Source organism: Takifugu rubripes, chromosome 6 (genome assembly GCF_901000725.2).
Source record: "Takifugu rubripes chromosome 6, fTakRub1.2, whole genome shotgun sequence".
Taxonomy (NCBI): Eukaryota; Metazoa; Chordata; class Actinopteri; order Tetraodontiformes; family Tetraodontidae; genus Takifugu; species Takifugu rubripes.
In genome coordinates, this window is record NC_042290.1 from 5542827 (window position 1) to 5564723 (window position 21897).

General features: G+C 42.4%; 3 protein-coding genes across 3 annotated transcripts; all 3 read right to left on the minus strand.

The window, feature by feature from the left end:
- Positions 1–116: 116 nt before the first annotated feature.
- On the minus strand, positions 117–2293 carry rx3 (retinal homeobox gene 3). The gene is made up of 3 exons (XM_029837663.1): positions 1807–2293; positions 1436–1671; positions 117–968 (listed from the first exon to the last, which is right to left on the minus strand). The coding sequence occupies exons 1-3, from the start codon at positions 2060–2062 to the stop codon at positions 525–527; spliced, it is 936 nt and encodes a 311-aa protein (XP_029693523.1). The 5' UTR covers positions 2063–2293; the 3' UTR covers positions 117–524.
- Positions 2294–4111: 1818 nt separating this feature from the next.
- cplx4a (complexin 4a) lies at positions 4112–8342 on the minus strand. Its single transcript, XM_003965175.3, has 3 exons — positions 7991–8342; positions 6873–6960; positions 4112–4953 (listed from the first exon to the last, which is right to left on the minus strand). The coding sequence occupies exons 1-3, from the start codon at positions 8152–8154 to the stop codon at positions 4726–4728; spliced, it is 480 nt and encodes a 159-aa protein (XP_003965224.1). The 5' UTR covers positions 8155–8342; the 3' UTR covers positions 4112–4725.
- Positions 8343–10622: 2280 nt separating this feature from the next.
- Positions 10623–18378, minus strand: lman1 (lectin, mannose-binding, 1). Its single transcript, XM_011604580.2, has 13 exons — positions 17988–18378; positions 17048–17202; positions 16648–16755; positions 16333–16394; positions 15950–16049; positions 15697–15820; positions 15195–15253; positions 14948–15080; positions 14642–14829; positions 14484–14563; positions 11507–11669; positions 11307–11431; positions 10623–11222 (listed from the first exon to the last, which is right to left on the minus strand). Exons 1-13 carry the CDS (start codon positions 18205–18207, stop codon positions 11186–11188), a joined length of 1554 nt encoding a protein of 517 aa, XP_011602882.1. The 5' UTR covers positions 18208–18378; the 3' UTR covers positions 10623–11185.
- Between the last annotated feature and the right edge of the window lie 3519 nt (positions 18379–21897).

A 21897-nucleotide genomic window follows, 5' to 3' on the forward strand; every position in this document is an offset into this window, starting at 1 on the left:
TCCATATCAGCTTCTAAAATAAGTTGAGTAATTTCGAAGGAGCGCATATTCTGACGACTGTTTATGTCAACGGAGACAGATTGTCTAAAATCTGAGCAGACGAACTGATTTTGGTGAGTTTTAAAGTCACGTTTATTTGAGAAAATGCTCGTAAATGAGCGACAGTTAATCAGAATGAGAAAGGCCGACTTTACAAATGCAAATAAATAGTATGAAAAGTCTAATAGAATGAAGGGTGAACGCGTACAAATGCCAAACTGCACAGAGAAGGTGGAGGGAAAGACGAGCAGCAAAAGTTCATATTTTACAGGAAGTTTACGGTGTCACAGAATTCCAGATGATCGTTTAAACTTCTTTCCGTTTTTAAGCAAGTGGACATTTAGCACATTTTACCTCCACAAACTGTAACGTCTCACCTCTTACAGATGCATGCAAGCATGGAAAGGAACACGGCCCTTCTAAAAAATAAAAATAAAAAAGCAGACAGCGTCTTATGTCCAGGTCTTATGTCCATCTAATGGTCATCACCACGTCTTCCCCATTGACTGAATATGTTCCTTGGCCTTCATCCTCAGCGAGGCAATACTGGAGTTCCTGGGGTCTGTTGAGCACTGGTACACCGGGGGCGGGGGGCACATCTGGGACAGGTGCGAGCTGTGTCCCAGAACCGTGGATCCGAGGAAGGAGGCCGGCAAAGGAGAGGGCATGGAGGGAGGGGGAGATGGGGTGTAGGTTCCCGACAGGCCCTGCGAGCCGCCCATGAAACCCGGGAGGGACTGCAGCGAGGTGGAGGTGGTGATGGGGCTGGAGAGCCACGGGTCCAGCTGCAGACCCGAGCCCAAACAGCTGCTGGAAGCGCGACCGAAGGAGAGCAGCGAGGGGGCCGAGGAGGTGTCCTGGAGCTTGATGGAGCTCACCTCCAGCTTCTCCTGGCGGCGCCACTTGGCCCGGCGGTTTTGGAACCACACCTGAAAGCAGAGGGAGGTGTCTGAGTCCTCATCCCTCCATGTTTGTAACATTTTCAAGAGTAATTCGATAATTCTATAAAAAATAATGTTTAAAAGTTTGAAAACTAGAATTCAAATAATTGAAAATGGTGAAAACGGCAGTTTTTATTTATTAAAAACGCAAATAAAAAAGGCTTCTCTTGGGCAGAATAAATAATAGAACCATTTTTGCTCTTTGGAAGCAAAAAAGTAAGGTAAAATCAACCTAAGGGACGACTCAGAATGTATTTCATTAATAAAACATTTTTTCCCTAATTACATTTCCGAATAAATACTTTTGCGCGTTAAAAGACACTTTCTGTGTCAAATATGTATTTAAATGAATCTGGAGAAAACTAATCAAACCTAATCGTATAACAGATTCTACATGAACTTTTGGTCCAAATGAGCAGTGAACTGTTTGGATTTGAGGATTTTTGCGCACATACCTGCACTCGGACCTCCGGCAGGTTGACTTTCAGCGCCAGCTCCTCTCTGCTGTACACGTCCGGGTAGTGGGACTTCTCAAACGCCCTCTCCAGTTCATGGAGCTGGAAAGTGGTGAAGGTTGTTCTGTTCCGACGGTGTTTCTTCTTGGGGTTCTCGTCGTCCGACAGTTTACCGTCTCTGTCCGGCGAGTCGGGACACGCCGACGCTTCGGCCGCGCTGCTGGCGCAACATCCACCTGCGCGCACAGGGAGGAGAGGGGGCGGTTGAGAGATGCTACAAGTGCTCTGCTTATTATTATCTCAGCAATAAAGTCAGGAGACCGACAGGTTCTGACTTGTATCTGGAATGTGGAGGAAAGTAGACCACTTACTGTCGAAACTTTCTGCGGAGGGACTTTTCTTCATCGGGGCCACAATTACATTCCGTCCGTCTTCCTTGACTGGGACTTTATTTGTGACGCGGTAGGAGGCTGATTTATGGAAGATGGCGTTCTCTTTAAATCCCAGTATCGCCTCTATGCTGTGGATGGTGGCCGGGTTGTCCCCGGGAACCGGGACGGAGCGCGCGGAGGGAGACAAGCGCTCCTCCGTCATCATCATTTGGGAAGGTGATCCAAGAAGCCACATTTGTCTGTTAAAATCCCCCAAAACACAAAGAAGAAAAAAAAAAACTTTTTTTCAGAGTTATTTCCCTTTTCTACGATTTAAGAAGAGGCAGTTTGGAAAACTTTGGACCCACGGCAGCAAGACGGTGATGCTCAGCGGATACTGAGCATCTTCAGTGGGGGGCTTTTAAGTCATCATGCGGCACCCCCGCTGCACGTCAGAGAGGGGACGTCCTGTTGGATTTGGCCCTGGATTTGGGGGTCACTGCGAAGCTCCTCCTCCCCATCTCAAGTGCATCAGTCATGCTGCCTCTAAACCGACTTACATAAATCTTAAAACCATCTTTCCACTCCTCCAGATGTCATGTCCATGTCAGTCTGAGGGGGAAAAAAAAGAAGAAGATTAGGCCCATAGATTAAGGTACAACAAAATCATAATTACAAGATATCTGGTCAGGACACAGATTGCAAAATGAAAGCTTAATATTTAATCAAAGCGTCAAGATATTGTTGCCAAACTGAATCTGTGTTTGATTTAGAGGGAAAATAATTTGGTAGATTGTCCAAAATGGGAATATTTGGCACCCCGTGTGACAAATACCTCCACAAGCTTGTCAGAAAACATGAATAAATAACCCCCCCCCCCCCCCCCCCCCCCCCCTCCCTTAAAAGAATCAACTTTACCATCTTTGTCCCGTTTCCTGTCGGTGTGAAGTCAAAGAGGGGGACAAAAGCCCAAACAATAACAAATTCAGTCAATAACCACTTAATGGCAAACAAAGATTGACAGCAGTGTGCTAATCCTGCTTAAGGGGATTACATTATTTTACTCAAAAGAGTTAAAACCCCTAAAACTATTTAGCTTTTCCTAATTACAAAAGGTGACCGTATCCTTTGCTTGCGTAAGGGGGTGCAGAGGGAGAGATGCTAGCTTGATAATTACAAAAAGTTACGAGGCAAGTTTATTTACTTATTTTTTATTTATTTAAAAAAAGCTGAGACATTCATTTTTATTTGACATAAATCTCTCTGGTGATGTCCGTGAGCAGTGATATGTTTTATACATTCTTATTCTTCTTATTATCTGAATGTGAGATGGATTCTATGGGGATTAGTTGAGCAATTTGGGAGTCACGCTCATGCGCTGCCTCGAGAAAATTAATGTTGCTCGGTGATAAATATGAGGTGGAGTCCAGCAGCAGAGACCTGCCAAAGACATGGCTGGGTCCTCATTCCCAGGGTGCCAAAATAAATGTTGATATGTATTTTTTCCCTTTCAAGTTTGAGGAAAACTGCTAGTGTGGTGGCGTTGTTACATAAAAAAAGAAGTTTTAAAAAAAGGTTTGAGAAAAAAATTCTTTGAGGGTTGTGTTGTTGCTGGCACTACGTGAGGCTGTCCCAGCAGTTACCAAGAGAGGCAGGAATAGACCTGGACCTGGTGGACAGGTCAGCGGTCCACCAGAGGGAACAAATAACCAACTTCATGTGCTTCTTTTTGGACTGTGGGAGCCGGTGTTGAACCTGAAACCTTCTGTCATATCTGAGAACGTCGCATGTTTAATATTCTATTATTATACCAGTGTCTTGTGTGTGTGTGTGTGTGTGTGTGTGGGTTTGTGTGTGGGTGTGTGTGTGTGTGTGTGTGTGTGTGTGTGTGTGTGTGTGTGTGGGTGTGTGTGTGTGTGTGTATCTGTGCATGAGTGGTGTTTTCAGCACGACAAGCAGGGCTCTGCTGATCCTATTAGCTGCTAATCTCTAGACTTCATAAATCCACAGGCCTTTAAACTTGGGCTCATGTGAAACTCTAAATATTGAGGATATCCCCCACACACACACACACTCACACCTCTACCCCAGTGCTGCCTAATCATCCCTAACAAGTGTTTGGATAAAGCCCAATTAATTTAAGACAGTTTTTTCCCCCCTCATTTGCTGCATTGGTCTGTGAGCTTCTCTGTATTAACCCTTTAGTGTCCAGAGTTGCAGCAGTACAGATATTTTTCCTTGCTAAATTAAGTCATAACTCAACCAAAGTGCGGGGTATTAAAACACGTGTGCACATTTCATGTATTCAATATACTTCTTTATTTAAACAATACATGTTTTCCAGTTTAAGGTACTCATTATACTTCATATATATTTAACTTTTGTTTATGTACATATTCATATTTTAACTGATAGTAGAACAACGTTGTCTTTGGAAATGTGTGACAATCTCTCTGGAATAACAGCAACAGAAAAAAAGAGAACAATCTAAATATCATCAATATTTCGTACACCACATATAAAATTCTAAAACGACCAGCGAACCGAGGAACACTGAAACACTCACGCAGGACCGGCAGCTTCCATTTCTCTGTAGAATGGATGACAAAAGAAAGAAGAGCTCAGCCTTAATGCAAAACAGAGAACATCCATGTCAGAAGAATCAGAAATTTTAGAGATTAATTGCGGCTTCTGCCCACAAAAGAAATGATTGGCTGGAAAAAAAAAAAGCATCAACACACTAACAGGAGGAAGAGGCCTTTAGATAAAGTCCCTGTATTTAACAAAAATGATCTATGCAGTAACATCTGACAGGGAAACATGACGGGGTCCATGCAAATGGAAATGTATTATTTTAAAACATTTTATTTTGAGCCAACAGACAAGGTCTTCTCCTCCTCCTCCTCCTCCTCCGGTCATCTACATCACGGAGCACTTCTCCTCTGCTTTGCTCTTTAGCTCCGTGACGGTTGCCGAGGCCTTCTCCTTCAGCTGGTCCATGTCCATGTTCTGTAAGTTCTGAAACTGGCCCATGATGGAGTCCTTGCCCTCCTCCTCCGTGGCGTCCTCGTCCACCATCTTGAGGAGCTCCTCGGGGACGTCCACGTCGTCCCCCGCCATCTCGATCATGTTTTCGTCCTGCTCGCTCTGCAGGTGACAGAAGGGTCAGAAACATCTGAGTGTGCGTTGGTCCTAAATAAAAACAGCTCTGTACCAGTGTCCCGTCTGCATATCGAACAAAGGTAAAAACATTTATTTGTCTGAAAAAATATGAACTCATATTGAATGTTTTTAATTTAATGTTTATCCTGAGATCTGAACAGATTTTCAGCCTCAAGACGTTAGAACTGGCCACTAGGTGGCGTTTTTTCTAACAGCTAACTATAAAAAGGAGATCTTTGGGTTATCATTGATTAGTAAACAATAAACATGGTTGGTTAATGTAATTAAAATGCTTCAGTGTCTATAATTCTGATAACTGATGAACGTGCATCACCCCGTTGCTACAGTCACCGTTACCATGGAGGCGGTTTGATGGTCATGTTGGGTGCTGCCTGTCGGACTGTGACAGATGCAATGTGATTCATTAAGAACTTTAAAATGCAACAGCCTCTTCGTAACCATAGCAACAAACAAACAGTCACCAGGATTTCGCTTTAATCCATAGCTGCTTTCCAGGACTCTGTTTAGTGTCTGCTCAATGTTTTACTTTTTTGTTTGTTTGTTTGTTTTACAGTTTGATCAGGTATGAAAGACTTTTCAGACCATCATCCGGGATGGTCATGCACAAGGTCAATCTGCGGGATTATCGGAGGCTTTCCTCTCAGAATCCCAACAATAGTCTAAAGATATCTTCAATAGAGTGCTGCAAGACTTTAATTCCTTTAAGCTAACTTCCTGTTTTGCACACACGCAGCAATGAAAAGAAACAGATTATTATTATTATTTTTTTTAAATAACAGCTACACATACCGCTAACCTCCACGTTCAAAGGGAAGACAACAGGATCCCTTTAGGTGCCCCACTGTTGTTAGAAACCCACTTATATTTCATTAAGCGGCCAACACTTCTTTGTCAGGCATCCTTTTCAAGCTATTGTGAATGTAAACATCACTTGCCTGAAATAATTAGACGTATGTGTAGCCAGTTAGCATTTGGCCTTCTTGTGTAGATGTTTTGGTTCAATTTAAAAGACAAACGCTGAAATGAATGCATCTATTGTTTCAAAGTGGGCGCTGAGCAGCAGCCAAGGTCAGCGCTCCCTTCGCATCAGATCTTTCCTTTAGAAAACCTCTAAATTCAGCTTTTCATCCACAAGATGTAACCAGAGTCTTTTCTCTCCTTCACAGAGCAACATGTAGCACACCAACATACCTTCTGTGCTCCAGCCATGACAGTTTATTCCCAGTATAAATCCCCGAAAACTGGTTGATTTCCGCTAAAAGTAGACGCGTGTGTGCTAAAGCCTGTTCACACCGTCCTGAAATGAGCCTGGGACACCTGCTCAGCAGCCTTTGGCTTCGTGTGACACGCTGTTGGCTGACATCACCAGAACCTGGTCTGACAGTCTTTCCCAGTAATCTACAGGCCGATAATCTAATCTGCCGGTTGACTTGCTGCTGTCAGGGGCAGTTGGTGAGCAGAAGCTGTGATTGCAATAAAAAGAAACCGTTGCTGCAAATGTGGACCGTAGAACATTTTAACATAGTTCTACATCATTTAAACAGGTGGTAAAACTCTAGTTATAGCAACTATAGCTGATAATCTCAGTAATTACCATCGAAGATGCTGAATACTTGTTTTGGTTTGTGTACATCATGAAAGTAGAGTTTGTATTTTTTTGAATGTGCACCTGCTCTTGGTGTCGATAATTGTTTTTTTTTCTCATGTAATTTGATATTTAATGTTTATAACATCTAATATAAAAACTTTCAGCTGTGCAGGGTGAAATATTTTCAGTATTTGAAGAGTGGATTACGGTGTATATTGAAATAAGTGCTGTGGTTCATTCAGGTGCTGATAAAAGCAGTGAAAGACATCTGCAGTTGTGTCCACGGTCTCTTTACCTTCGGCAGCCTGTACTTATCTCGCAGGCACACCCGGAGTGTCGCTCGTTCTGCTTTCTTGTGCAAGAAATCTGCATCTCTCTCCATCCTGAAAGAGAAAAAAACGTGTCCTTTACTGCCGGGCAGTGATGCATCCTGGGTAATGTTAGAACGGCTCTCTGCAATTAATGAGTTACAGGTGTTTACTTCCTTCCTGATATTGTGATTTACTGGCTGTCGTCCACACCTGGATGTTGGTTTTTGACGCTGCTGTGTGACAGTTAAATGACATCGTTTGAACAGTAACCAACCAGACCAGCCGCTGCGCACTGATGGAAAGTGGCATTTATTTAGTCAGACGTGTTGCTGCTTGTGTGTTTGTCTTCTCAAGACCAGACTCATATATTTCCCTCAACCAATTACAGATGGGATTATTAGGCCAGACTGATCTGAGCAGATACTCAACAACAAGCTGGAAGTGTCTGCCAACAAACCCAGCAGTTGGTAATAATCTGCACAGATTATATCAGATGTTACTGATGCAGGTGAGTCAGGATTGTTGCTGTAGACCTGAATAATGTGTCCCCTCACAATCCTGCAGCTCGTGTCTTTTTCAGTTTTTTTGGGCAAAGAGGGTGTGTCTGTGTGTGTGTGTGTGTGGGGGGGGGGGGGGGGGATTAATCTTGTTATGTAATACAGGCAGACAAAGTCTTCTGGATGCACCACAAGCTCAGTCTGATAAAAGCTCCTCCTCGTCCCATTTCTATGCTCCCAGCTGTGACTTTGACACTTTCAAACTCTAAACACTTTTGAATTGACAGGACCCCCCCACCCCCACCCCGGCCCCCCAAACATCCAGTTTGGTAGAACCTCTGCCGTGACCTTCAACACACAGACAAAGCTCGTAGCGACATTAAAACATGCGGAAACCACAACTGCACGTGTATATTTAAACAACCGCACCAGGTGGAACAGAAACGGGTGGTGATGACAAATAAAAGCGGCCTCGCATGCGAAGGGGGTGGGGGGTTGGTGGACGCTGTCCAAGGTCACGATTGACAATCTGCAGCCATGATGCCTTCCAGGAGGCCACCGGTGTCAATTAATTTGAGTGTGTTGCAGCCTGTGCTCTTACTTACTTCTCCTCCACCAACTGTTTCTGGTACTCTTCATACTCCTCGCGGGTCATCCCTGCAGCTTTGGCTGGATCGGTGGGGGCGGCCTCCTCCTCTTTGTCGCCTCCACCACCTAAACCCATTCCCGACAGGGGGTTCCCTATCATGCTCTTCAGCAGAAAGGCCATCTCGATGTGGTTGACTCGACCTGGATGAGAATGTTTTCAGCGGTAAACAGATTCTTTGCTGCCTTTGCGCTGCCACCGGTAGCTCTGCGGCTAACCTGCTGCTTCTCTATGGAGCCAAGGACACTCTGACAACAAGCAACAGACACAGACACACCCTCACACACACCCACACACAACATTTTGCTTGGGCCATAATCTGGATTTAATCCTCCCTGCTCCACTACGCTAAGAGGCAGATGGCCTGTTTTCTCTCTCTTTTTAAATCAGAAATATTTTATGGAGGTCCTCCGTCACCATGCTCAACCTTTACACATGGATGGATTTTCCTTTATATTTTGGGTGCAACATACATGTTAAAACTGTCTCCTGTTGGGTGCTCCTGAGTTTGGGGCTAGTCATTATTCTGTCTCCACCCACTCCTGCTTAATCATATTAGTGAAGTACGGGCCGGCCTGTGTGCAGCTTATACTGCTGAGAGAGAGAGAAAATCAGGATTAGAGTCTGATTCAACCCCCACTGTAGCCACCGCGCATGCCGAGCTTTTGTTCAGAGGCAGGATGATTGACAGAGATGAGGGACGATGAGGAAGCATTTCAGTTCCACGTCACTGAATCTGGGAACACGACGGCGGGCGTGTAGAATACCGACACCCTCGCCAGCACTGTGTGTGTGTGTGTGTGTGTGGGGGGGGGGGGGGGTATAACCCACAGACTTCAACTGTCATTGTTGAGTGACATTTTACCAAAAACTCAATCAGTACAAAATGCTTTATTGTGAAAACCATCGAGAACCTCAGACTGGGTTGAAGGTTCAGTTCTGACAGGATGACCTGAAGGCACAGGAGCATCACTGGGACAGCTGTGCCGGTGAGCCCCGAGGGTCCCAGTCAGGGCCCGGCTGAAACCCATCAAACATGAAAGCATCTACATTTGTAACATCCCTAAAGCTCCGTTTTTACTTTGTCATTGTGGGGCCAAGAGCAGATGGATGAAAATCATTAATGTCCTTTTGAATTCTAACTCAAGGGTAAATCATAGTTTTGGCAGGACAACATTATGTGAACGAATGTGGAGATATTTTTTTAAATTAAAAAAACAAAGCACAGGTTAATACCTGATTTCTTTCTTTTTGGGGATTTTTTCAAAAGTTCCTAAAGAATTTGGGTAAAGGTTCTAAGCATACCTACACATTTTACTATTAAAAAAGATATTTGATAATCAAAATACATATATAATTGTATGATTCTATATGCATCATTCAGTATTATTTTAATCCTCATATTAAGGGTCAATTTGACCGGTTTCAGAATTTGTGTTGGCTATCTTTTTTTTTTCTTCATGAAATTTGGTGACTTTTCCTCATTTAGGGTCATGAACAGGTGTGCAAAATCTGGACACGTTGGTGTTTCTTGGAATGTCTGTGCACTGTTTAGTTACGTTGATGATGTTGCGGGTCAATTTGACCCGGGCATGTTAATAGGGGAGTGTGTAATGTAGTGTAATGAGTACAATGCACAAAGGTGCATCTCTAGAAAAGACCAATAGCCACAAATGATCTTGGATTATAATGCCACTAAAGGAGGGGAGGACAATCTGGACAAAGTAACAGCAACATACAGCTGCCAGCACAAGGCTGCCCATTGGCCTTTGTTGATTTTTTTTTGCCACATTTTGGACACATGTGCTTATAATGCCTATGTCCTGTAGACTGAAATCAACCAGCAATGGAATTCCAACAAATTGTACAGACTTTGGCTTTTCCTGGAAGAACTCGGCAAAGCAAAGTCCCAAGATCCAGACACGAGCCAGGCCAGTTCGATCCCCAGCAGCTGCAGCCATGATTGAAAAGGTCAAGCTCAGGTCACCCAACCAACCTTCAGTGGACACAGGTGGGAAAAGAACGGAAAAGATGCCAGGTCTGTCCCTCCAGAGAGGACAGTAAAACAAGTACCTCTTGTGTGAAATGCAAGAATTCCATCTGCAGAAGGCACAGTGACATTCTGACCATCATGAGGAGAACAGTGAAAATGTTGAACCTTGAATGTTAAAGTTAAAACGTAATGTGTTCATGAAGAGGGAAAAACTTAATCCCTGTGCTTTCTTTGAGTCAAGAATGAAGACAGAAAAGAAGGGAGGATGAAGAGAGAAGAAAGAGGATGAGGAAAAAGGAAGAATTGCGTCACTTTGACCTTGGAGGATGACAGAATGGTTAAGCTAAATAGTCCTTAAATATAGTTTTGAAATAAAAATTTATATTGAATATCAATTTTCTAACTGTTCCTATAATCTAAAATAAAGTAGTTCTAGTTTAACCTGTTTTCTTGGCTCTTTTGAGGCATTTACAAAGTATCATCAATGTAATTTTTTTCCAATATAATGAGGGTTAGGGTCAGTATACCAGAAAAAAAACCATAACTGAAAACTAACTATGTTTGAGGCACAAAGTAATTTGTTAAACAGCCCCAAAAATCAATATAAAAAATAATATTTATTTTTTGAGGAACTGAAGTTTGGGTCATTGAAAATGAGCATTAACTCAGAAATCAATTAGAACATGATTAAAGAGATTACAGTTATATGTTAAAATATGTGAATGTTGCCGGTAGATTATTGGTTAAATGAGACAAACTGGACTCAAAAACAGATAAACAGTTGAGATCTGATTCACTTTCATCGCCTCATAATTTCATAAAAAAATTCACTCTTCAAAACAGTTATTTTAGTTTTCACTTCAGTTTCATGTAAAGGGAATGAAGCAGATATTCAGTTCTGAAACCTAAATGTAAAGCTGTGGACCCCCCCCTCCCCAAAAAAACCCACCAAAAAAAAAAAAAAAAAGTTACATTATTAAACTCAACATTCATACTCAAACAATTTGATGATCAAATTAAAACAATCTGCAGTGTTAAAACAAACCTCTACAACAATTCAGAAAAATTCAAAAAATAACTTACAATCTGAAAAATCAAACAAATTCAATCATGAAAAGTGTCATTCCCTCATTTGCAGGCAGATTTCAAAGGTGTATTTCATCAAAAGAATTTCTTTGCAGCTGCTTCTTGTTGACTCCTGCAGGATGAAAAGAACAAACACCATCAAGGAGGCGAATCAGATGAAATACGGATCATTTGAGACCGATCAGAGGTGTCTTACTTGTACATGATGTAGCAGAAAAACAGGACCGACTGGATGACGATAAAGATTACGAAATGAATGGTGGATAAGCAGGAGGGCACGGGGGGCAGCTCGGGGCACTTCAGCGCCTTCTCGGCTGGATTCTGGGGAGGACAGAGAGCTCGGTCAGCTGCTTTCTCATCTGCTTCAGCGGCGGTTCTGCTTGCACCGGCCCAAACCTGAGCGCTGCGCTGGACCAGGTGTTCCACGTCCCTCTTGACCATGTGCAGATGCTCCTTGATGTCGTTGAAATGCTGAACAGTTTCGTACGTCCCCAAGCCGCCGGCGTTCCCCTGGTGCTGGGCCGAGCCGATCTGTTTCACAGACTCGTGGAAGTTGTTTCTGCAGAGATTAAAGAAACAGACTCTTGCTACAAGCAGCTAAAAGTACACATTATACTAATTTCAGGAGCATCCAAACCCGGTCCTTAAGGGCTGTAATCCAGCCGGGTTTTCCATCCCACCAGGCAGAAAACACTTTCACCTGGGCTCCCTCTTTCTTTGGTCAGCAATCTCTGCCTGGTAGGGGGGAAAACCTGGACTGGATTTCTGATACCCCTGCTGTTATTTGTCCTCTGTTAAATCTACAGTAGAAGGCAGAGAAACAGCCTTTTAAAGTGCTTCCTGAAACACACATCAAGTTGATTCATGTTGGGAAACATAATGTGCCGAAAATATGCTGAATATAGTATCGCTTATTTACAGTCAAACTGTCCAAAATTAATCTTTTAATCCCTATTCACCAGAGGCTCCATATTCTGAAAGTTTGAAAAACAGGAAATTATCATCTGATAAAGGAGGTCATGATTTCCAAATTAATCCCTTATAAAAACATGTTCTTACAATAGATTACAAGTACCGGAGGTCCAGAAACGCACCAGGGAGGCAAATTATCTGGAGTAGAAAATCAGAATCTAGTCATAAAAACAAATGACAAAAAAACAAAAAACCACTCATTCATTCAGGTGTTGAAGTGAAGGTTTAAGTTGCTGGTTGCTTCAGGATTTAAAGCCTTTCCAGTAGTACTGGACCTTGAATAAATATTAGCTTTTTTGGCCAATCTAAATGTCTCAGCCCCAGTTTGTCCCTTTGCAAGACTTATTAGCGACGGAGGAGTGACGTTTAAGGCAGCAGTGTTACCTGTACGTCTGTCTGCTAAATATGAAGCCACAGACAGCAAATGTTCATTTTCATTTATTGGTTCACAATGTAGTGCAAAAAATAAATACATTTAAATTAAAAAAAAATAATTGCCGGCGTTATCTGGGGAGTCTGAAATTATTATTATCACAGCTCAACAGTAATAAAAAGTGAAATTTATATTATTTTCTCTCCAGAGAAAATGAAGACTTCTAAGCCTGGATCATATTTCTCAAAAAAATGTAATTTCTTGAAACTGATTACTCACAGAGAGACAGCAATAAGTTTCCCTTATCTTAAACACATCTAAGACGATTATAAAGAAAAAAATGGACTCAACAAATGAAAGGAATTCCAGCAGAGCAACCAGGAAGTCCCTTTGGAGCTTGAGGGGGGTGACAAGAAATCATTTGGGGTTAAATCGTGTTTCTTCTCTCGTATGACAGATGTGTTTAAAGACTACTAATCTGATAAGGACAAAATGGCTGAGAGGTGGCCTTTTCTTGCTCCGCCACATGGCCCCAGTCTGAAAGGACGGACAGGGATGACACACAAACAAAATCTAATTTGTTCTGCGGAAAGGGGGAAAAAATCTCCCTTGAGAAAGTAAGTGATCATTTATTAAACCCAGTATATAATCTTCATCTGCTACAAGTGACCCATTTATGAGCACAACAGCTTCCTTGGGTACTCAGATGGAGTCCTGCCATGAACTGTGTGTAAAAGATGGGTCAGGATCAGCTGAGAGCTTAATCTAGGCAAGACCACTTGTGCACATTAGCACATTAGCAGGAGCAGCTGCAGCCTTTTTGTGCAGGGTCTGTGTCAATCATCCCGCTCTTACCTTGTCTTTAAAATCCTGATAATATGCTTCCTGAACAGAGAACCATCACAGAAACTCTATATTCCTGTATAATTAACTCATATAAAAGGTAGAATTAGCGAACAGGACACGTTTGGGTCTGCTCTGTGTAAATTATGGGTCAGCAGTATAATAAAGAAAATCATGTATGCAAAGTCAATGAACATGAGTGTCCTGTTGGATTTAGGGCATATAAACAGCTTGGTTCTTTTATGATACATGAGGCTAAGAGATTAATGTTACATAAAATAAAATCTTTAATATCTTGCGATACTGATTAATTCGTAATGCAGATGGTGCGTTAAAATTAAGATGGGCGAAGTGAGGCCACGGCACAAAGGTGCCTCTTTGGAAAATAAATAAAAGCTCTTTTGTTAGGACGCTAAAAAAATCTAGACAACAAAGTGCCACAATAGATATAAAACTCGAACGGCACGTGACCGATTTATTTGTCGAGATAAATACATAAAACACGAATCAAAACCGCTTCACAAATCTAAAAGAAGACTTTTATAATCCATCGCATGCTGATAACGCTAAGCCCACAAGCACCTCAGAGAGGCCGGACATAAGAACAAATATGTTATTGACTTCATACCAGCTCTAAACCCAAAAAAAATACAATCTGAACACCTAATCAGGCTTACTCACCCCAAAGTACCAAAATCAAACTGTTCTTTAAATATTTTTTATGGAAGGGATCCTAAAATCTTTTAAGCTCTATTATCTTAAAATCTGTGCAATCACGAGACGATTACAGCTTGATATTAATATACCTGCTGCGCTTATTGTGTGTTTCGAAAACATCTAAATTCTTCTTAGGGAAAATGATATATTTTAAACACTGTCTTCTCATACTTATCAATCTGGGATTTGCTGTTATCCTGCCGAGATTAAGCCAAACTTTTGGTGGGAGCGCTGTTAATCTTTAATTTTAGAAGAGAGACATCACAGAAGATGGAGGCGGCGTGATGGTTGTGCCATTTACAGCTGGGAGGAGAGACACCTGCAGCGCTCCTGGGATTAAATATCATTTGGAGGGTTTAACTGCAGGGATTTCCCTTGTTTTTTTGGCGTATCAAGGATCCACCTTCATATTTGTTGCAAAAACAACAGTCAGTTGAAGCATCAACAGCCACCAGAGCCGTCACTCACCTCAACTCATCCAGGTTCTTGAGGACCTCCTGCTGGGTGGCCAGAACAGAACCCAGCTGCTGCTGAGTGGCAGAGTCCATCTTAAAGAGACCAAAGAAGAGCCTAAGAGCTGAACACCTTCCAGGTGTGGAAAAGCTGCTTTATGGGTCTGTGTGTACCTGTCCCGGCGTGGTGCCCGCTGTCTTCTTCGCGACCTCGTCGGTGACGACAGAAACGTATCGCCGTTGTTCGTCCAAGATCATGGCGAGCTGCCGGTGCAGCTGTTTGATCTCCAGGTGGATCTGATTCTGGCCTTCAAACACCTGGCGGATCTCACGATCACTCACGCTCTCGTACAAGTCCTCAACTGGAAACATACAATTACAAGCCAGATTCTGATGCTTATTTTCTCAATATTTTACTGGGTATGTTCAAATAACGCAAAATTCTAATATTTTAGACCAGCAGAGGTCTCTTGAACTGACTTGGCTCTCCTTGCACATCTGGGTGTTCTTTCTGAAACTCCTCTTTCTTTTTGTCGAGCTCTTGCTGGAAGTTCTGGAATTCCTCCTGGTACTTGTCTTTCTCTTCTTTAGGAATCTCGGATTCAGCTGGGGGCTTTAATTGGAAAGACAAAAAGGAAATCCTTCAGAGCTGAACTCAATAGAGTTTCTGCACACACACTCGCCCACACACACACAAATACACACACTCTCTAAAAGATGTAGTTACCAGTTGCTGGCCTGGTTCTGTGAGTCTGAATAACAAGAAGGACAAAACATCGTGGTCATCTGTTAGAAGAAAAAGATGCTGAGTTACTCAGTGCAAAATCATTAGGCTAGCTGAAACATAAATGATCTTAGGTAACGTTAATGAATGAGGAAGCTGTAACGAGATATAATGGAAATTTTAGATTAAGTGCCTTAACATGTGCACAAGAAAACCAAATTCCTGTCTTACTTTGATTACATAAAATGCACATGGACACCTTAAACTCCAATAAAATTGGCCCAGAGACGTCCGAATGTATCTGGTTTACCCCCACACAGCTTGATTGTGTGAGTGGCCGTATGTGATCTGCGCACAGGTTATTCAGGCTAATCGAGTGACGAGCGTAGTCCGAATTAGATGTGCATGGAAACGCACTTGGAGAAGGAAACCACAGGTTAGGACTGTGCTGATAAAACTAGATGCATTCAAGCAGTTTTGAGGGGTTTTAACAGAAAGATTCTACCTGCCAAACCACCAGTGGCAGCGGAAATCCCAAAGAAGCCTTCGGTGGGAATGATCATGTTTTCCACCTTTGTGCAGAACTCATAGTCGTCTTTGTTTGGAGTGAAGCCGTTGTTGATCATCACCTGAGGACACAACAGTCATCTGGCTAGCAAACATGCTAATAATTAAACCCTGCAGTCGCATCATTCTGTATATGATGGTAATTATCTATATCTGGGACACAACATGAGAGTTTTTTCCATTTCTCCTACCGTCAGTGTCTTCTTGTAATATGTTATTTTGGCTCTAATCGGATACGGTTTGTTGCGGAAGTCTCGTAAACATGTTCCGAGGGCCTGTGTGGTGCCGTCGCTGGATCAAAACAAGAGACTAAACATTAGCACAAGTGTGAAGAAAATACAGCGTGATTGGAGTTCATCCCAAAGCTGCTGTATGTTTTCGAGAACTCTGAAGAGAAGCTGGAATGGCACTGAAAAAGTGATTTAAAGCTTTCACTCACCCGCGGGAGATTAGAAAAGATAGAGGATTATTTACTTTCCAAGCAAATATAATCATATTTTCTAATCTTCTTTAAGTTGGTAAAATGTGAGATGGTGAAAACGTTAGAGCGAAAGCTGAAGAAGTGTTTACTTACTTCTGGTGGTCATAAACAAGGTTGCCATTGTTCCCCACAACAATAATAGCTGGGTTATTTTTCTGGAAGAGAGGAAGACAAAGAGAAAAAAAAATCACGTTAATCCTGATTAGTCATCTGCAGAGCAGAGGTGGCTAAGCCTCTGGGTAATCTCATCCACAAATATCACCTATACCTGCAAATAAAATCCAAATGCGACACAAACATGCTGAAAGATCTGTTCAGCATGACTAAAATATCTACTTTTCTTGAAGACAGCAAAGAACCCTAACCCTTCAGTTTTATTCTTTACGGCTCAACAAGTCTCTCACTGACCTTGCCATCATTATCAAAGGAGTCAAAGAAGACTCCAAATCCATCCCACTGGTCAGCAGCACCGTAAACTGGACCCTCGAGTCCTTGAGATGCAGTGAACCACACAGCCTGGGAGACAAAGACAAAAAAGCTGTTAATAACTCTTGCATGTGGTTAAACACAAGGTTTTCCCTGTGCTGGAGAAATAAATTAAAGCAGTTATTTACAGTGATAAGTGCTAATCAGTTATGCAGCAGCCCATAATGAATATTATATTGCCATTAAATGCTTAAATAAGCATTAAAAGGGAAAGATCAATTTTCAGGCAGCCGGGGAAGTGACCTAACAGTCATATAATTTGATGTGTTTATAGTAGGTCAAAGGGCAGCCAGAACAGTGATCACCTTTAAACAATACCCACCAGACCGTCAGCTCCCATCCGTCCTCTTCCAGAGACTCTGAAGGTCACTTCGGCCTCCCAGTGCTCAAAGAGGACTTTGTTTTTTGTCCAAATGGAGCCCCGTTGACTCCTGAGGGACGGTGTGATACGCACCTGGTCGGCACTGGGAATAGCACCTGGGATGAAGAATATGAGGAGGATGTTAGAGGCACATTATAACAGCTGCTCTTTAAGTAATCAGATAAGATTATTGTTTTATTTAATTATCAGAATTATCTAATCTTTAACTACCAGAGAACTTTTGCTCAGATCTATTCATTCTCAAGTGTTAAGCATGAAAAGAACAACAACAACACATTCTGTTGATATTACTAGCTGTGAAATAGGCCTATTAAATAAACAGTTTAGCAGTGCTTGAGACATCTATTGCGTGTTTTTACATATATTCATCGGCTGTAGTGTGCAGCTGCAGGCAAGACATTCGCACTTCAAAACCGGAAGGAAGAAAGAAAGAGTTCTGTAATTAGCATGAAGCATTAATGCCGAAACCATCACTGGTGCTCTCATGACGCCGTAATCGCTCGTTGTACCTATTGAACCCTCATCTCAACCTCTGGGCAACCCGGTGTGTGATGTAAGGTTCCAAAGGCCCGTTTGGAAAGAGGAAAGTTCAACACTCCGCTTCCCTCCACGCTTGCTGCAATTCAATCACTCTGTTTGAAGGAAATTACTAAAAAAATAAAAAATCAACCTTCATAAAACGCCGGGCTGTGTCATAAAGCGGTGGAAAATCGTTGAATGAGCACAGCACCACACTACCGTGCCTTTGCAGCAGGAACGGAAACGGCCTTAGTTAAAAAGGAAAAGCCACGTTCAAGAATCCGCTGTCCGGGTTGAAAAGTGGCAGTAAATCAGTGTTTGGCGACGGGCTGGTGATGCTCACAGCTGGGCACAAACTTACTTCCAGTGTGGATCCAAAACGGGACGCTGCCGTCGCTCTGAGACAGGTGCGGACCTTTAAAGCTGTATTTGTACTCGAACCGTCGGTGGGGAGGCTCTTCTGGCGTTGAGGCACCTGCGGGGACATCAGCGACACTGTGCTGGTTTATTAACACTGTTAGAAAAGTTATCAGGAGGAACGCAGCGTTAGCAGCCGGTCGCCTTGCTATGGACACCGCCATGTTTCTGTATCACTGCTGACGTAGCGCTGAGACCACGCGCATGTCGGGATGCGCGTAGGGCCAACAGGGCGTTTTCTCATTGGACGGATTTTTGGTGTCGTTTCGCCTCTTTTTGGAGGCAGCAGCTCGCGCTGACACGAGGAACGTTCTGCGCGAGTCACGTCGTCAAGTAAACAAATGAAACGCGACAACCCGGAAGCAGATTCAGCATTTGCGTCTTTTCATTTTTCTCTTTCCGCTTTTTCTCCTCCCGACACCCTTCCCACTGCAGCGGTTGCGAATAATAGCAGAAAATTATTAATAATTGAATATACTGAAGCTTAATTTTTAAAAAAAAAGTCATGTTTAAGATTACTTTTACTCAGCACGTGTTTTAACTGTAAAATCAAATCAAATAAATAAATCCCCAGTTGTCCTAATTTCAATCAATCAATCAATAATTATATACTGTAGGTCTGGATCTATACAGTCAAAATTCTTTGTACTCTATGACATGAAGGTTAGAAATAGATAAAACATTTGCACAAAACACATAAATGATTTTTTATGAAGACAATGGATTATTAGTTTTTTGCACTTTAGTAGTTACTAAATGCATGAGAATGAATGTTTTAACATCGCAACTTGAGCTTTGGAGGAAAATAAAAACAGCAAAAAATGCTAAGTATCATTTCCTTGCCTAATTCATGCATAATGATGTGCAAAATAAAAGAATGATAAACCAAACTAACTCCCTTGCTGCCTTTGCCAGCACCGCCACATTAGTGTGAAATTGAACTCATTAGTTTTGTGTGGTTCTTTTTTTTTTTTCTCCAGAGAATCCTTAAAAAATATGCATTTTTGAATAAATGAAAAGCTGCCAAATTGATAGACACTTACATGGTGTTTGGTGGTATCCATAAGTAATCATAATAATGAAATCAGAACAAAATACAAAAGTGACATGTCATGTGAACTACATTCAATTGAACTCATTAACAAAGACCAAACAATTCAGGTTTTCATTCTTTCAGCTTTTGTATCAGATGTTATTCTGCAAAGGCTTGTAACCCTGTGTAAGGTCACCCAGCACTGGCCGCAGGAGCTTTCACTGCCATCTAAAAGCCTCAGCAGGAGGCAGAAGGTGACACAATTATGTGCCACTCACTTTCTACATTAGCTTCTTCCTCTCAGATTGTGGCGCAGTCTCCTCGCTCTCTCATGGCCTTTGATTACAGGTTCAGGAACAAGCCCCACTATAAAGCACACTATAGTTGTGGTGCTAATGTGGAGGTGGTGACTATTCTACACTGATCAGCAAAACAGTGATGGCTAATCAGAACAGCTTCTAGATTCTCAGGACAGAGAATGCATTTAAAACATTAACATTATTTACATTATGTATGAAAAATTACAGTGGACTATAAAAAAAATTCCTTTGCTGATTGGAGAAAGATGTGGGAACATATTGAATATTACTAATATGAATGTTGCACCAGAAAAAAAAAAAACAATTTAATTGCACAAAAAGGTTATAATCGTTAAAGTGTGTCAGCAGCAGTCAAAAATTGAATTGACATGAATATACAATGTGACAAACAATCAAAACATGAAATTGAATATGGACATGTGGATGGATTGTATAGTGATGCAGAATGGTTATGCAGAAAAAAAATGAACTGAATTAACAGAGAGAATGCAGGAAATTCTAGATGGAAGTGATCCATGTAAAAGTCATGAAAGCCAACAGGTTTGCGTGAGTGCAAGTGGAGAAAATAGAAGCCTCCTGTGCTTTTGTCTGAGGAAGTCCTCATTAAGAGCGCTAAACTACAAACTTGTTAGGAAATGTAGGATTTGAATAACAACAGTGATGCTAATGGATCCATTTAGGGGTGGACAATGGGAACCCGTGGGGTGTTAATGGGTCATGGAGATGGTGAATAGCCTATCACATGAGTCAGCACAAATATTTGGCCAGTGAATTACACAACCGTAATAAACAAGAGAAAAAAGGGGAGTGACAGGAAGCTGGTCAGGAACCTAAAAATCCTCTAAAATGCTGGATTAACTGGCCCTTACTTAATTCTGCATGATTGTTAAAAGTTTGTATTTAGGCCAGTGTGACTTCTAATATAACATTTTCCATCATCACAGGAGGCGTCCCTCTTCCAAAGTCCTTGACCGGATGCTTGACCTGATAAAATGCAACAGCAAATAAGAGTTTAGTCGTGCATGTTGGGTACTTGTTCAAGCAGCTAAAGATGTTCACCCATATCACATTAGGGGGCAAAATGAGAGTGGCTCATCACCTCCTGGTGTTACACCATGGCTTAGTTAAATGAAGCCTGTTGCTTCCATGGTGTTTATCCATACCTAGAAAGCACAAAGCCAGCCATTATCACATGAACTAAATGTCTGCTGAGTTGACAGCATGCTGAGAAAAACGTCCTGTGGCTGAACGTGCCACCACGCTGCTAATCCCCATACCATGTGACAAGTGGAGGACGAGTTCACATACTAAATGCTAATATTTCTGCAGTGCTTTGACAGGAGGTACACATGCCAGTGTTGTCCAACAACCACATCAGAGCCCCACAGACTGGCTTCACTGTTGTGTTTGTTGGCACAAATCTGCACATGTAGGCCACATACTGGCCCTCGACAATGCAGAAGGACAAAACCTTTATTTCAGATTGCTTCAGCATGGTCCAATGTGGTCCGGGGGGCAGTGGAGGGGGGGCACTTATTGTCCACTGCAGTCTTTGCCACATTCATTTGAAGAGCAGCCCTCTTTCATTACCAACAGACACACTAAACGATGGGCCCCCAAACAATACAGAACAGATCCCTTTATGCGCACAAGTGCTCAACATTTCGGCAACCACCGTGCACCCTCCACCGCTGCCTCTCCTTTTCAGATACCTGCACATGAGTGAAAGATGTGGAGGACACAAAAGGTATTCTCAACTTTCCCTTTCTCCCTGTTCTGTGAAACAGGCCGATTTTAAAGCTTTTATTTGTCTAAAGCCTCTCATTAACTCTGCTCATGCTGCCTCCCTTAGTTTGCCATTGCTTAAGTAGTGGGTGTCGTAAAAAAGCTACCAATTAGTCCCTCATCAGCTCCAATTAGAGGAGACAAAGCCTGAGTAAAGATAACTCAATGAGAGGGAGCGGTGGAAGGGTGAGGGCGGTCTATGTGCATGGTTTTTGTCTGCGTAGGTGTGTGCGTGTTTGTGCACATGTGTGCAGCCCTGTTGCTGGCACAACATAGTTTGTAATAATTGAAGAACTTGTGGCCATTCAGCGTGACCCGCTGCAGCACAGACCCATTCACTGCCCAGGCCCTTGAGCAGACCCTTTTCTCAGGGCCAAGTGTTGTTGTGCTGGGAAGACAGGCCCCCCAGGAGTCCCAGAAAGAGAGCCATTCACTCCTCTCTACCTGTTTGCAGCATATAAAGCACTCAGGAGCAGGCCGATCTCTTATTATTGTCTCCTCCACTCTCAATACTTCCTTAAACTTAGGCTCTGACAAGAGTAAGTCCTTTAAAAGAGGAGGGGGGTAGGAGATGGATGTTAAGGGGGTGCCTTTCACCTCATTAGAATTGAATTTGCACTGTCTTGTAATTGCTTTAGAGGGCAACAATGTATTTTTTTCATCAGGCTGTTCCCTCAAAGAGCTTTTTCATGGCAGTTAATTTGCGGCCCACATTA